This window comes from Myxocyprinus asiaticus, chromosome 3, assembly GCF_019703515.2.
Source record: "Myxocyprinus asiaticus isolate MX2 ecotype Aquarium Trade chromosome 3, UBuf_Myxa_2, whole genome shotgun sequence".
Taxonomy (NCBI): Eukaryota; Metazoa; Chordata; class Actinopteri; order Cypriniformes; family Catostomidae; genus Myxocyprinus; species Myxocyprinus asiaticus.
This window is the reverse complement of record NC_059346.1, coordinates 31172376-31184785: the sequence shown is the minus strand read 5'-3', so window position 1 is coordinate 31184785 and position 12410 is coordinate 31172376. Positions and strand designations below refer to the sequence as shown.

General features: G+C 37.3%; 1 protein-coding gene across 2 annotated transcripts in view; it reads right to left on the bottom strand.

The window, feature by feature from the left end:
• The window catches only part of stard8 (StAR-related lipid transfer (START) domain containing 8), a 75962-nt gene extending 72353 nt beyond the window's left edge, over positions 1-3609 (bottom strand). Inside the window, exons 1-2 of one of the 2 annotated variants that reach the window (XM_051671681.1) lie at positions 3495-3609; positions 996-1029 (exon numbers count right to left, since the gene is read on the bottom strand). In XM_051671681.1, coding sequence (XP_051527641.1) covers positions 996-1029; positions 3495-3539 — 79 coding nt within the window. In that variant the 5' untranslated portion in view covers positions 3540-3609. Of the gene's footprint in view, positions 1-995; positions 1030-2359; positions 2481-3494 lie in introns of those variants that run through there. The other variant, XM_051671698.1, reaches the window with a different exon arrangement.
• Between the last annotated feature and the right edge of the window lie 8801 nt (positions 3610-12410).

Below are 12410 nucleotides of genomic sequence, written 5' to 3'. Positions count from 1 at the left end.
CCGTGACCAAACAAAGGTTTAATCTAAAAGCCAATCAGAATGACTGCTGGGAAGCACATTTTTAAAGGCTGTATACATGCAACAGTGAAAAGGTGAACCAATCAAACTGAGTGAACGAGCATTAAGAAGACACCGCCAGTAATAAGCAACTGAGTTATCACACATGTTGGCCCAAGATGGTATGCCTGTGTACAGTATGTGCAGCTAATTGTCACCAACCACAACCACACATATTAACTTGTTTGTTGAGTTTATTAATTTGCACAGTTAATGCAAGGTTGCTTTAGTGTTTGTATGGATATGATAAACTACAAACATTCATAAAATACATCCCCATGAGTTCCCAGTAGTAACTGAACACTGTGCCTAAAAGTAAGCTCCCCAAGGGGGCTAAGTGAAATTTCAGTAAAATGCAAAGATTAGCAAATAATGTATGCAGGCAATCATTCACTTAAAACATGGTGATTACTTTTATTTAAAAACATATTTTTTATATACAAAACCAATCCTAGAGCCTGGCCTCTAAATTGGCACACATGGGACCCCTGAGCCAGTCTGTGGTGAATAATGAACATATGAGATATCAACCATGCCGTCTGAGGTGTGTTAAAAATAGTATGATCTACTTTCTGTGTCACGTGATCCAAAACTGGAGACTACCCTGACTTACATGTGAGTCAGGGTCAAGGAGTTCTGGAACAGAACAGACCATAGATTGAGGGATATCAAAGTAGTTCCAGAGTTTTCAATAGAACCAATAGAATGTTATTTTATACTGAAATGTATTCCCAGATTATACTCATTTCAATTTGAAATGATATAACAGAAACAATTACATGCAAGAACCATTCCTTAATGGCTTGTTTGAGGGTGATTTGTGTCCATTTCATCACCAACAATGTAAACTACAGTCTATTGCAAGATGCTGCAGCTGCTGTCATAGAAAGTGGTTAGTAGCAAAGTCATTAAGCTGTAATTGAATCTCATGCCCTTACCTGTGCCCTGGAAACGACAGCAAGTTGTCAGCTTCTGAAAATTAGGAAAATGTTACAATTATATTTGAAGTAATGTAGCAACATTAGTGTCTAGTTTTTTGTTTGTTTGCTTTTTGGTCACTCTCACCACAATTTATTTTTTTATTTATTTTTTTATCAGTATTTTTGGCAACACTTTAAAATACAGTTGTATTTAATACATTAGTTAACATGCATCAACAATGAACAATTTTACTGAACTTACTGTATTAATATTGGTTAATGAAAATTCCAACATATTTAAAATTAAAATATGTTAACATTAGTTAATGCATTATGAATTAACAATGAACAACTGTATTTTCATAAAATAATATTAACCAAGATTAATAAATGCTGTAAAAAATATTATTAATTGTTAGTTCATGTTACCTAATGCATTTACTAAAGTTACCAAACAGAACCTGTAAAGTGTTACTATATTTTTTATCTAATTTTACAGTAAAATATCTCAAGATATATTTACATAAGATATAAAATTGTGTAAGATAATAAGACTTGTTTTGAATATTTCTTGAATTAAGTATTTTTCTTGCCCCATTGGCAAATAATTGTTTCCTGTTTTATGCATAAACATCAATAAATATTGAAATAAAAAATGGAGTAAGAAAAGTGAACTTAATTCAAGATATATTCCCTGAAAACAAGACTTAATCATGGGTGTAAGTTTGACATTTCAGCCAGGAGGTTCATTAGTGACTACAGAGCATCTGCCAAATTCATGAACTATATACTGTATTTAAGTAAGATTTTCTGTTATCCTCCAAACTGAATAAAAACAGAAAAAAAAAAAAAAAAAAAATACAGTGTGTGTGTGTGTGTGTGTGTGCCCCTGCATCAAAATGTTATTCCACCCACTCTCCAGTAATTTCAGTTCAACAGACATTCCACTGTATCCAAAGTCTGCAGCAGAAAATCCTAAATATATCAAGGTCTCTCACTTAGGAACGTTGTGATGTCATAGCAGTTGCGGTGCAGCCTATTGGCTGAGCCATGTGGAACCTTGGTGAAAGGGTGCTTTTAAAAAGAGACATTGCTCTGGTAACAGATTTGGGCGACTCACCTCACTTTGAGTGGCCAGTTAGGCATAGTAAAGCAAATGCTCATTTCCTCCGCCCACTGCACCACCCATAACACACACACACATACACACAATGTGCCTTTTACAACTATTCCCAGAGTAGATGGTACAAAGTATTCAGCGTTTTTTTTTTATTTATTTTTTTAAGTGTGATCAGAAAAAAAGAAGCACAATTTATGAGACAACTGTTGTCAGATTTTACTGCTGATTTGAAAAATGTTATTTGATTGTAATCTTGACCAACCATTTTGGAGATTTCGATCTTTCCCCATTCAAGAAGATAGGAGCTGTACTTTAATGCCACTTGTATCCATAGAAAATAGCTGCTCGGGAGCGTTCCCAAGATGGCCACCAAGTGGATTGAGTTGCCTTGAAAAGCACTTTGCTTTGACAGAGAAACACAATTTGAGTTTTATGCACTTAAGAAAAAAAGGAATATATAAATTTTCTGATAATATAATTAGTATGTTTCTACTCCAAGCCATTGCCAAGATATAATAATTTAAATGTTGTTTGAGTTTTGCTTTTCACTTAAGTGCTTAAAACTCAAAATATGCTTGTGGGTCAAAGTGGCTGAAACTGATGGAGCAGGTCACATACAACCATGGTACTAATTATTATGATATTAATATACCAGGTATTTACATGGTACTCCAAGGTACTTCAAAGAATACCATGGTACCATGTCCAACATGATAACACCATGGTACATTTTGGAACTTATTTGTTAGTGTTCAGAGGCTATAACAAAACAGAGGCCAAGAAAAGCTGTTTGATCTGTCAAAAATCATAAATGTGATTCATGTGGTAACATCAAAATTAACTGGTTTTATTGAAGTAAAAAATATTATTTAACATCACCAACCTGAATATACACTCATAAAAATAAATGTAAGATTTACGAATTTCAATTTCATAACAAAATTCCATCAAATTAGAATATCTTTATCTTTAATAAAATAAAATAAAAAATTTTTATTATAACATTTATTATAAAATAAAAAGTTTTATTAATTTAATTTTGTTAAAGATTACGCAATTTAGTTTAATGGAATTTTGTCATGTAATCAAAATGCGTAAATAATGTTTAAAAACAGGTAAGAATATATTTTTTGAGTGTATTAGGTTACACAAGCAAAACTAATTGTAAGGGTTTGACCAGGCAGAAATAACTCTTTAAGCTATCAATTGCAGGTTACAGTTGTTTTTTTTTTTTTTGGTTTTTTTTACATTGTTGTCCTGACAGGTGTCAATCAAAGCATAACTCACAGCATTTTTTTTTCTGGTAAATTCTTTAATATTTAAATCTATGCTTTGTGTTTTGTGTAGCTGCAAGCTCTCTTTTTCTCTCACTCTCTCTCTCTCTCTCTCTCTCTTACCTTAGCCTGGGTGAAGAGTGCTCTTAGGCAGTTGACAAACGACATGTTCTCAGGTACCCAAGCTGAGGGTCAGGTTCAAAAGTTTGAGGTTGAAAGTCATGAAGGTTGCAGCGTGTTGCAGATTAACGGTTCTCTGAGTCTGATGGTCCAGAGTGTCAGTGCCTCAGAGAGGCAAAAAGGGAGGGGCCACAAGGCCATATTTCAGCTGGCCAAGAGGAGAAATTCTCTGCATACCACTGTAGCTAGCATTAAATGCTAACACACAGCAGGAAAGTATAGAAGCATAGAAGCCCAATTGTATCTGCTACCAGAACAGAGAGACAACATGGAGAATAGCACTCCAATAGCAGCTTTACACACTTTAACACACTTTGAAGCATAAACTTTTAGCAGCAGCCATTGCAAACACTCCAAAATATATTTAAAAATAAATACACACAGTCAATATAATGTTGTTTAAAGTGTTTTGGATTGTCCCGTTATGAAACATTGAAAAAAACACAACATCAAAGGCTGTGACGTTAAACAAAGAAGAAATATTTAAAGAGGCCCTATTATACTTTTTGGGATTTTACCTTTCCTTTAGTGTCTAATATAGCTTTTTGTGCATGTAAAAGGTCTGCAAAGTTACAAAGCACAAAGTCCACACAAAAGGTAGTTATTCTCTTCCACAGACAACACTGCTCAAGAACTACACAAAACGGCTGGTTTGTAGTCCAGCCATTTCATCCGTAAAGTATCTGCGTCACTATGTAACACATTTGCATAATGCCCGCCAAAGGGCTACATTGGCCTGCCCACCAGGGAGTTGGGTTAGTGTTGTCGCCATGTCGAGAAGATGCTGTTTTCTTCACTGTGAAAGCAAAACCTCTTTGTTTGGACTTCCAAAGGCAGACGAATTGAAGAATCAGTGGTTAATTTATTTTTACCACTATTCCTCAGCAGTAAAACCACAACCAATGCCGGATTTTCAAGACGGTTACTCCTGAAAGATGGTGCAGTTCCCACTTTGTTGGGACAATCTGGTGCTTCAGGATGACAAGCTGTAAGTATGTTTGAAGTGTAAGTATTTATGTATTTCTTTGCTACCGAGAGTTCAAATGCGGAGTTTTGTGTTGTAGCTACAGTGTACACCCATTGCACAGCTGTAGGCCTCTGCTAACCTGCTAGCTAATGTTATTGTGATGAAATAGTTTTGCTAATCAGCTTCAGGCCCACTTTTACCTACAATTGTGTAGAATTATGCAGATTGTTTGTCGTTCTTACTATCATGAATAGCGATCAAGTGTGGAGATGGATTTATTTTTACAAATGGTAATTTTATGTATGCAATCCACGCTAGTGCTCGGCTAATCTGCTATGTAAGATTATTGTTTTGGTAAGGGTTTATTATTCAGCTGTGGGCCGGCTTTTACCTAAAACTGTGTAACAAAATGGTCGATCTCAAGAGTCTTTATCAGTGGTAAACTGTGGAGGTTTACATATAATTACAAGCTGTAATGTTACGGCCACTATCCACGGTAGTCCACGGCTAACTTGTTTTCCGTTCATAGCTCGGGCAAAAAAGGTCGGCTACACCCATTCCAGCAAAAGATTACTAACTTAGATGCACTACGTGTCTTTTACTTGAAGCTTTGTTAGGTTCACAATAATCAACAGTGTACTTGCAAGAAAGCTACAAAATTAAAACTTACCACTGTGAAACGTCCTGCTCAAGTCCTGCTTGCGAAAGTGTTTCAGGCAAAAACCGACGCCACTGTTTAGGAAGCCCGAAACTCAGGCTGTGTCTCGTTTGAAAGGATGCGTCCTCCGGAGGTCGCATTTGTCAGCCGCATTTGTCATCGAGGCTGTCTCGTCTCAGAAAAGCGAGCAGGGCACTTCGAATGTAGCCTTCGAATGCGACCTTCTTTCACGAGAATTTGGAGGATGCATGAGGTGTATCATTCGTGGGCACTCACAACCCATAATTCTTTGCTTCAACGGAAATGTCTAAAAAAAATGGGTGCAGAGTAGATGGGTGCAAAGTATATAATATGTATAATTATATTAATATATAATTAAAATAAAGTATTAGACTAAAAATACACCTGTAAATTCTATTTTCTTTTCTCTTTACATCATTATAACTCCCCTAAAATGTACCTCATACATTCCCTTCTAAAGGGACTTTATTCCCTTCTCACTCAAAGCGCTCGTGCTTGTTAAAGAGTGGTGTGCTGTCATAGCAACCATGTTACGTTCCATTTCCGTTCATCCTACGAAGGCCGTCTCGTTTAAACGAGACTTGTTTAAAGGAGGACACTCGGTATATTGCAGCCTTCAAAGGATGCGAACTCCTGAGGACGCATCCTTCCAAATGAGACACAGCCTCAGTTATGGTAAGAGGCATTACATTTCCGACATGCAGTTGACCAATCACAACAGACTGGGCCAGCTGACCAATCAGAGCAGACTGTGCTTTTCGGAAAGGGGGCTTTAAAGAGACAGGAGCTAAATCAGAGCGTTTGAGCAGAGGATGAAAATAGGTGTTGCAGCAATGTACAGTATGAGAAAAATAATGTGTTTTTTGAACATTAAAGCATGTGAACCTATTCTAGTAGACCCCCAAAATAAAATCATGACTACTTTATCATACTAAATCAAACTATTTTGTAGAAAAGGTACAATTTACATGCTTCCATTGAAGCACACAAGATGCTCTTTGGAACTCAATTTTGCTGAGATAACATGGATGATCAGGTTTTGCACAAACTTGTGGTGTCCACACCAGCCTGAGTGCATTCTGTTATTAAAGCCAAAAGGTGACAAACCAAATTCTAGGAAATTCTGAAATTATTATTATTAATAATAATAATAATAATCTAATAATGTGACAATATAATTAGCAATTAAACACTTTTACCTGTGGCCCCAATAAAGTGTTTAGTCCCTTTTGGATATATAAGTCATACTTTAACCCTTAAACACATACCTAGGGTTGAGTGTTTAGAGACCTGGGACCTCATTCCACCCCCTGTACCTCATCCATTTTTTGGAGTTGTGTCCAAACCACTTTAGTATTCCTCAGTCTCTCTTATAAATAGTGTAACACAATTTGTTTTTCAAAATTGCAACAATTCTTTTTAAGTACCAAAGGTGTATAATAATAATGAATCCTGTTCTAGATTTGTCCTAATTTGTTGCATTATCTTTTTGATTTATGAAAATAAAGCTAAAATAAATACATTTATTGTACATTCATTTTTGATAGATAGGTCTCTAAAGACCCGAATATGTAAGAGTGTTTGGGAAAATTACCATGCAAAACAATATTTTGACATACTGTAGAAGAGGTCATTGTACTATAAAAACATACCAAGCTGCAAAAACGGCTCATTTGGAATTCATGGAACTTGTGATGTTACAAGGACCAAATACATCTGCATATGCAACACCTATTTTTCCGTCATTGCACCCTTGGCCCCGCACACTGGTGCTTAGTCAGTCACACAGGTGAAGAGGGGAGAGATGGGCCTATCATGGGAGATTCATCCAAAGTGGACTTACACAGAACACCTTCATGTGCCTGTCTGGATTTAAATGTTTTTCTACATAAACATGCGCTAGATGAATGGCTTTGACCGTTTTCATACATCTTGTACCACTTTTAAAAGATGCGATATCAAGTTATAACTCTAAAAAGGATCTCCCATTGTGTTTCATTCAGCTGCGCTGTCTTGCTGTTGTGCTGTTTCGAAGGCATCCTGGACCATTTTTGCACCCATCTGTGCTATTTTTAATTGTTGGTCTTTTGTAAACATGCACTCAATGTAGGTCTTTGATCATTTTGATGCGTTTCTGGCGATGTGCTCCGTGTTTTAAAAGCGGCTCGTTCTGCTGCTGCCACTGACTGGGACAAACACATGCAGTCTTGTGTGTAAATAAACCAGGGAAATGTGAGATGTGAAGACCAGCATCTCTGCTTTGGCCTGTTGAAGCCGGTTGAAGCACCCAACATCACAGTGGATTTAATTAAATTTGTGTATTCAGAAGATTTCAGTGTGAATTGCTTGTGAAACAGTCAAAATATGATTCAAGCTTTGCAAAGGAACTGTTATTAAAAGATGGGGCAGTTGAAATTGGTCTATTGGATGAAAAACTGTAAGTAACCAATTTCATTCATGAATATTTCATATGTCATGACTGTTTGATAGTTTATGGTGCTGCTTGAGTAAACAGTTTGATATATTCAGATGAAATGTGTTGGGTGTACATTATATGTTAACCCTGAAGTTTAGTTTTATAATGTTGTGTGGAGTTGGTTAATTTTCTTTGGATTGCGTTTCAAATATGGTTGTATTGGAAGGGCTGCATGCTGTTAGTCAATCAGAACAGCGGGCATTTACATTGTCTTAAAGTGAAAGGCAGCTTAAAACCGAGCGTTTCAGACAGAGGGCCAAAGACAGGGTGGTAAATTATGTATATGAATAAAAATTGTACTAACATTCTAAGTGGACCAAATGATGCCAGAGATTTTCTTAGAAGTATCTTCAATTTTCTTAGCCATTTTATCAAATACTCCAATAAAGTCAAAAGAGTTTATCCTAAAACCTGGAGAAGGATACAGCTGCAGACAGAGCTCCATAAAGGGGCGGAAACTCCAAACCGCCAGCAGATGACATCACGACAAGCACCGTCGCCATCTTGTCTGGAGACACAGGTCATAACAATTTAAATGGTAACCAGTTGTACAGTGCTATAATCTGGCCAAAGGGCTAAGACACAAAGAAGTGGAGATCAGAGCACTTAGTAAGAATAGAAGGGATAGATAGCAAGAAATGAAGGGATACGTAGCCAGGATTAATAGCAGGGGGAAAAAAATCAACTGGGTGTATTCTAATCACGTCTTTTAAGGTAAATCTAGGAACTGTAAGGACAAATCTTCAATTGTTACTGGAGTAATACAGATGAGTGATGGCCAGCTAAAGTCTACAGTACAGTCAAATGGCATGCTAATGTTTACCTGGATGTTTCTCCCATTTGTAAGTGTTCTTCTGTTCCGTCTTGGCCCTTTAGAAAAATATTTTAATCTCTTGTACACCTGTGTAAATGCTGCATTCTGTCCTTTTTTTACATAAAGTATTCATGACTCAGGACAGTTAGCATCAGTGTGTAAGCTTGCTTTCATGTCTTGTGTGTAGGCTCTTATTTATTGAATACTCCAAAACTATTAAGTGTTTGACTGTGTCTAATTTATTACATGTATGCGTTGCTCCCAGTTGGAGATCTCCGGCCTGCAGCTATACCTACTTGAAAACCTGAGGGGATCTCAGAACCTTACAGCAAGACCCAGCATCCTCAGGCATACAGACATACATCTGTTTGTATTTCAGTCATCAGTAGCTTTCTTGAGAACTTACTCCCACTATTGTTATGTATCAAAGAAACAGAAAACAAAAACTAACACTGTTTTCATCCTCCCACTTTTGCATGCCGGAGTTCACACACACATGTACTGTACACACACTGTATACACTCATTGTTATTGGAATTGACACACTTCTCTACACAGGCCTACACATACAAATATTTGTGATGAGGATTGTGTCCCTGAGTCCCATGAGTGTCTCTGTCAGTAGATTTTCCTCTAGCTGAATGACAGTACAGATATGGTCACAATATGGCCGAGATTTTCCTGCCTTATAGGAAGTTCTGAGTTTTGTAAGACCCAGCTAAAAAGACAAATGATATCCTCTAGGCTGGTTTTTGCTGGTTAATGCTGGTTTCATCCTGGTATAGCTTATCGATGTTGTTTACCAGTAAAATGTAGCTGGTAAAGCAGATCAAAAAGCTTTTTTGGAACACCAGCACACTTTTATCCCATGTTGTGGACCCGTATTTAAAACACAACATATGCTGGTGACAAGCTATACTGCTTTTCTAGTATGGCAGCATGGCTGCTTTTTTACCATTTACACTTCTTGCATATTTACTGATCAGACAGATATCCGATCAAGTTTAAATGTCCTCCAAGACACTAGAAAGACACCATCACAAATATGCATAGTGTTGCATATGTAACCGGTCCTACTCGACCCACTCTGAGTGGGATTTGAACTGGCGTCTCTGGCATGGGAGGCGGGCACGCTAACGAGGAGGCTAAAGGCTACAGCTTAGTTAGTCGCTAGTGCGCGGGAGTGAGGTTTATACTTTGCACAGCAAGTACCAGCTGGCCACCATTACACTCACCCCCCTACACCTCACTCCCATCCAGGTCACAGCACCACTGTAACTAGTCCTACTCAACCTGCTCCGAGCAGGATTCGAACTGGTGTCTCCAGCATGGGAGGTGGGCGCGCTAACGAGGAGCCTAAAGGCTACAGCCTCTAGCGTCAGTCATTAGTGCACCTCTTGAGGCCAGGGGAGTGAGGTTTACACACTGCACAGCACATACCAGCTGTCCACCGTTACACTTACACAACCAAACATAGAGAAAAGTTTCAGAGAATTACCTGTCAATCAGTATTTACTGACTCTCTTGACTTTATTTGATTCATGCATGCTTAATCAGCAGGATTGCATTGTACAGCAAATTCTCAGTACAGACTATTATACAGCCCTTTATTATTTCCAAAACTCAAAAATTTTAAGTTTTTTACATTATGTAACTCAAAGGTTCAATATGGGATATCTTTAATAAAACAACAATTATATTCTTTTTTTTTTTTTTTTTTAAACATTCTTCAAGGCAGGTTCTGCAAAGATGAAGTTAGAACAGTTCCTCTGAGAGAAAATGATGACTGTAACTAGACAAAGTGTGTATATGCAAAACACTTTAAAAAGTCTCATTTTAAAGTCTATAATTTTGGAAGACAGAATTCACCAAAATATTATTTTAATTTAAGAGCATTTTAAACCTTGTGTTTAAAATTAACACAAAAAATCCAGTGCTAGAGAAAAAACACATTTTCAAAATAAAAGACATGAATCAATAAAATACACGACACAAACAACTTGGTCCTGAAGAGCCAGACATAAAACTAGTTTGACAATCAAAAGATAAGGGTAGGTGATAAGACATTAACAGCTTCTTTATCAAAGGAAAAAAGATATAGAAGACACAAACCAAAAACCTTCTCAGTCACCTACACCAAAGAGATTTAAAGCTGTAATCTCTCAGAGACAATCTTTTGATTGCAACTAGATGTTGTTACAAAGGTATCTATAAGAGGTGCTTTTACCAGGACCTGTTCAAGACATCTTCGTGGGGTAATGGAGGCATTCAGGGTTTAAAATAGGCACTCATCTCTCGAGAATACCACTTAAACTCAGTGGCTAACTGTGAGCCGAGTAGAATAGGATTCCAGGCATCAATATCTGCATTCAAATGTTTTCATTCAGGTCACAAGTACCTGTTCCTCAAGCACTGTGCCATCCTTCTAATGATCTTCTCGGATTTGTTTTAAGACAAAAGACTTTATACTGAGAAATTTGTGTACTTTCCAGGAATGGCTCAAGTTATCACAAGCAGCAAAAACATGGCCTCTTGAAATAACTACAATCCTTAACCTTGAATTTGTACAATCTGCTTTGAATATCATCAGTTGTGACTGATGTGGCTCTTCTTGTCAGAGACAAAAAGAGACCAAAGAGCAGAGGAACAGTTCAAAGCACTTAATAAATGATAACTTAAAACTGTGCTGGCAAAGACTGGAGATCCCAGCACCAGCTAAGGGAAGGAGTTTTGGGGATTAGTGCGCGCCGTAGCCACACAATGGGCAGATTCGTGAAGTGTGTTCGTAGACAAGTGTGCATTGTGGAAGTCAGAAGCTGATTTGTAGGAATCCTCCGTAGAAGCATACTGAGGTGTAGAGAACAACGCCCAGCAGATTGGAAGGCAATCACTTGCACTTGCAGGGAACAAGCATACAGCAAGCTGGAAGGTAACCACACTCCTGACACCAGGCAGAGACGGGCAACCAAACAGATACGCAAGACAGGACCAACTAGGCAGAGAGAGCAAGGTAAGTAACTTCACATCAAACAACAATCTAGTAAGGATACTGAGATCACGAAGGGTTTAAGTAGGGAGTGAATTAGAGGAGAACCAGGTGTTGCTAGCGTGCTAATTAGTGGCATGATCAGCATTCCCCTGGGAACAATCAGTGTTCCCATGGAAACACTGATCTTGCATGCCAGCTTCGCCTGCGAGACATGAGGGAGAGAAAATAACAAAACACACAGAATAAACCAACAAACTCACCAGAGCCTTGACACTTCTTGGCTACAAAGAATTTGTATTGTCCAACATATATTAGCATTACAGAAAAATAAAATAAATTCACACATATTTAGTTGGAGACAAGACAGCTGCATGCAAATTTTCTTGTGATTTTAGGATCTAAACTTGCAAACTCCAGACCACATACACTAAAACAGAATAAAAGTAATTGAGAAGTGCTTGAAAAACTATTTTAAAATTATTAGCAAATAAATTTGATAAATGTCTGAGAACTGAACATTTCTAAATTGTCCAGATCAATTCCAACCCTATTTTTTAGCTAAAGCATCCTCTGCTTTAACAAACTCAGTAATATGCCTTGCTATGCTGAGCTTAAAGGTGAGTAATCAAATTAGCTTACAAACTGCAACTTTGCTGTCATTGTACCCAATTCAAAGTAATTCCACACAAGAGACATTTTCTTTCCCACACAGTACACAGCAAATTTTCCAAGGCTTTTTCATCACCATCTTTGGACAGTAAATAATTGTAATGTAAATGTAATATAATGTAATGCTTTAATTGGCCAATCCCGATGTTCAGCTGATACATCATTGCATCTTTTATAATTGTTACCCATCAAACAAGTAAGCCATTGGCTTATAACCACATGGGTACAATTAAAGATAAATATTTTCAGAGGTAGAAATCTGCTG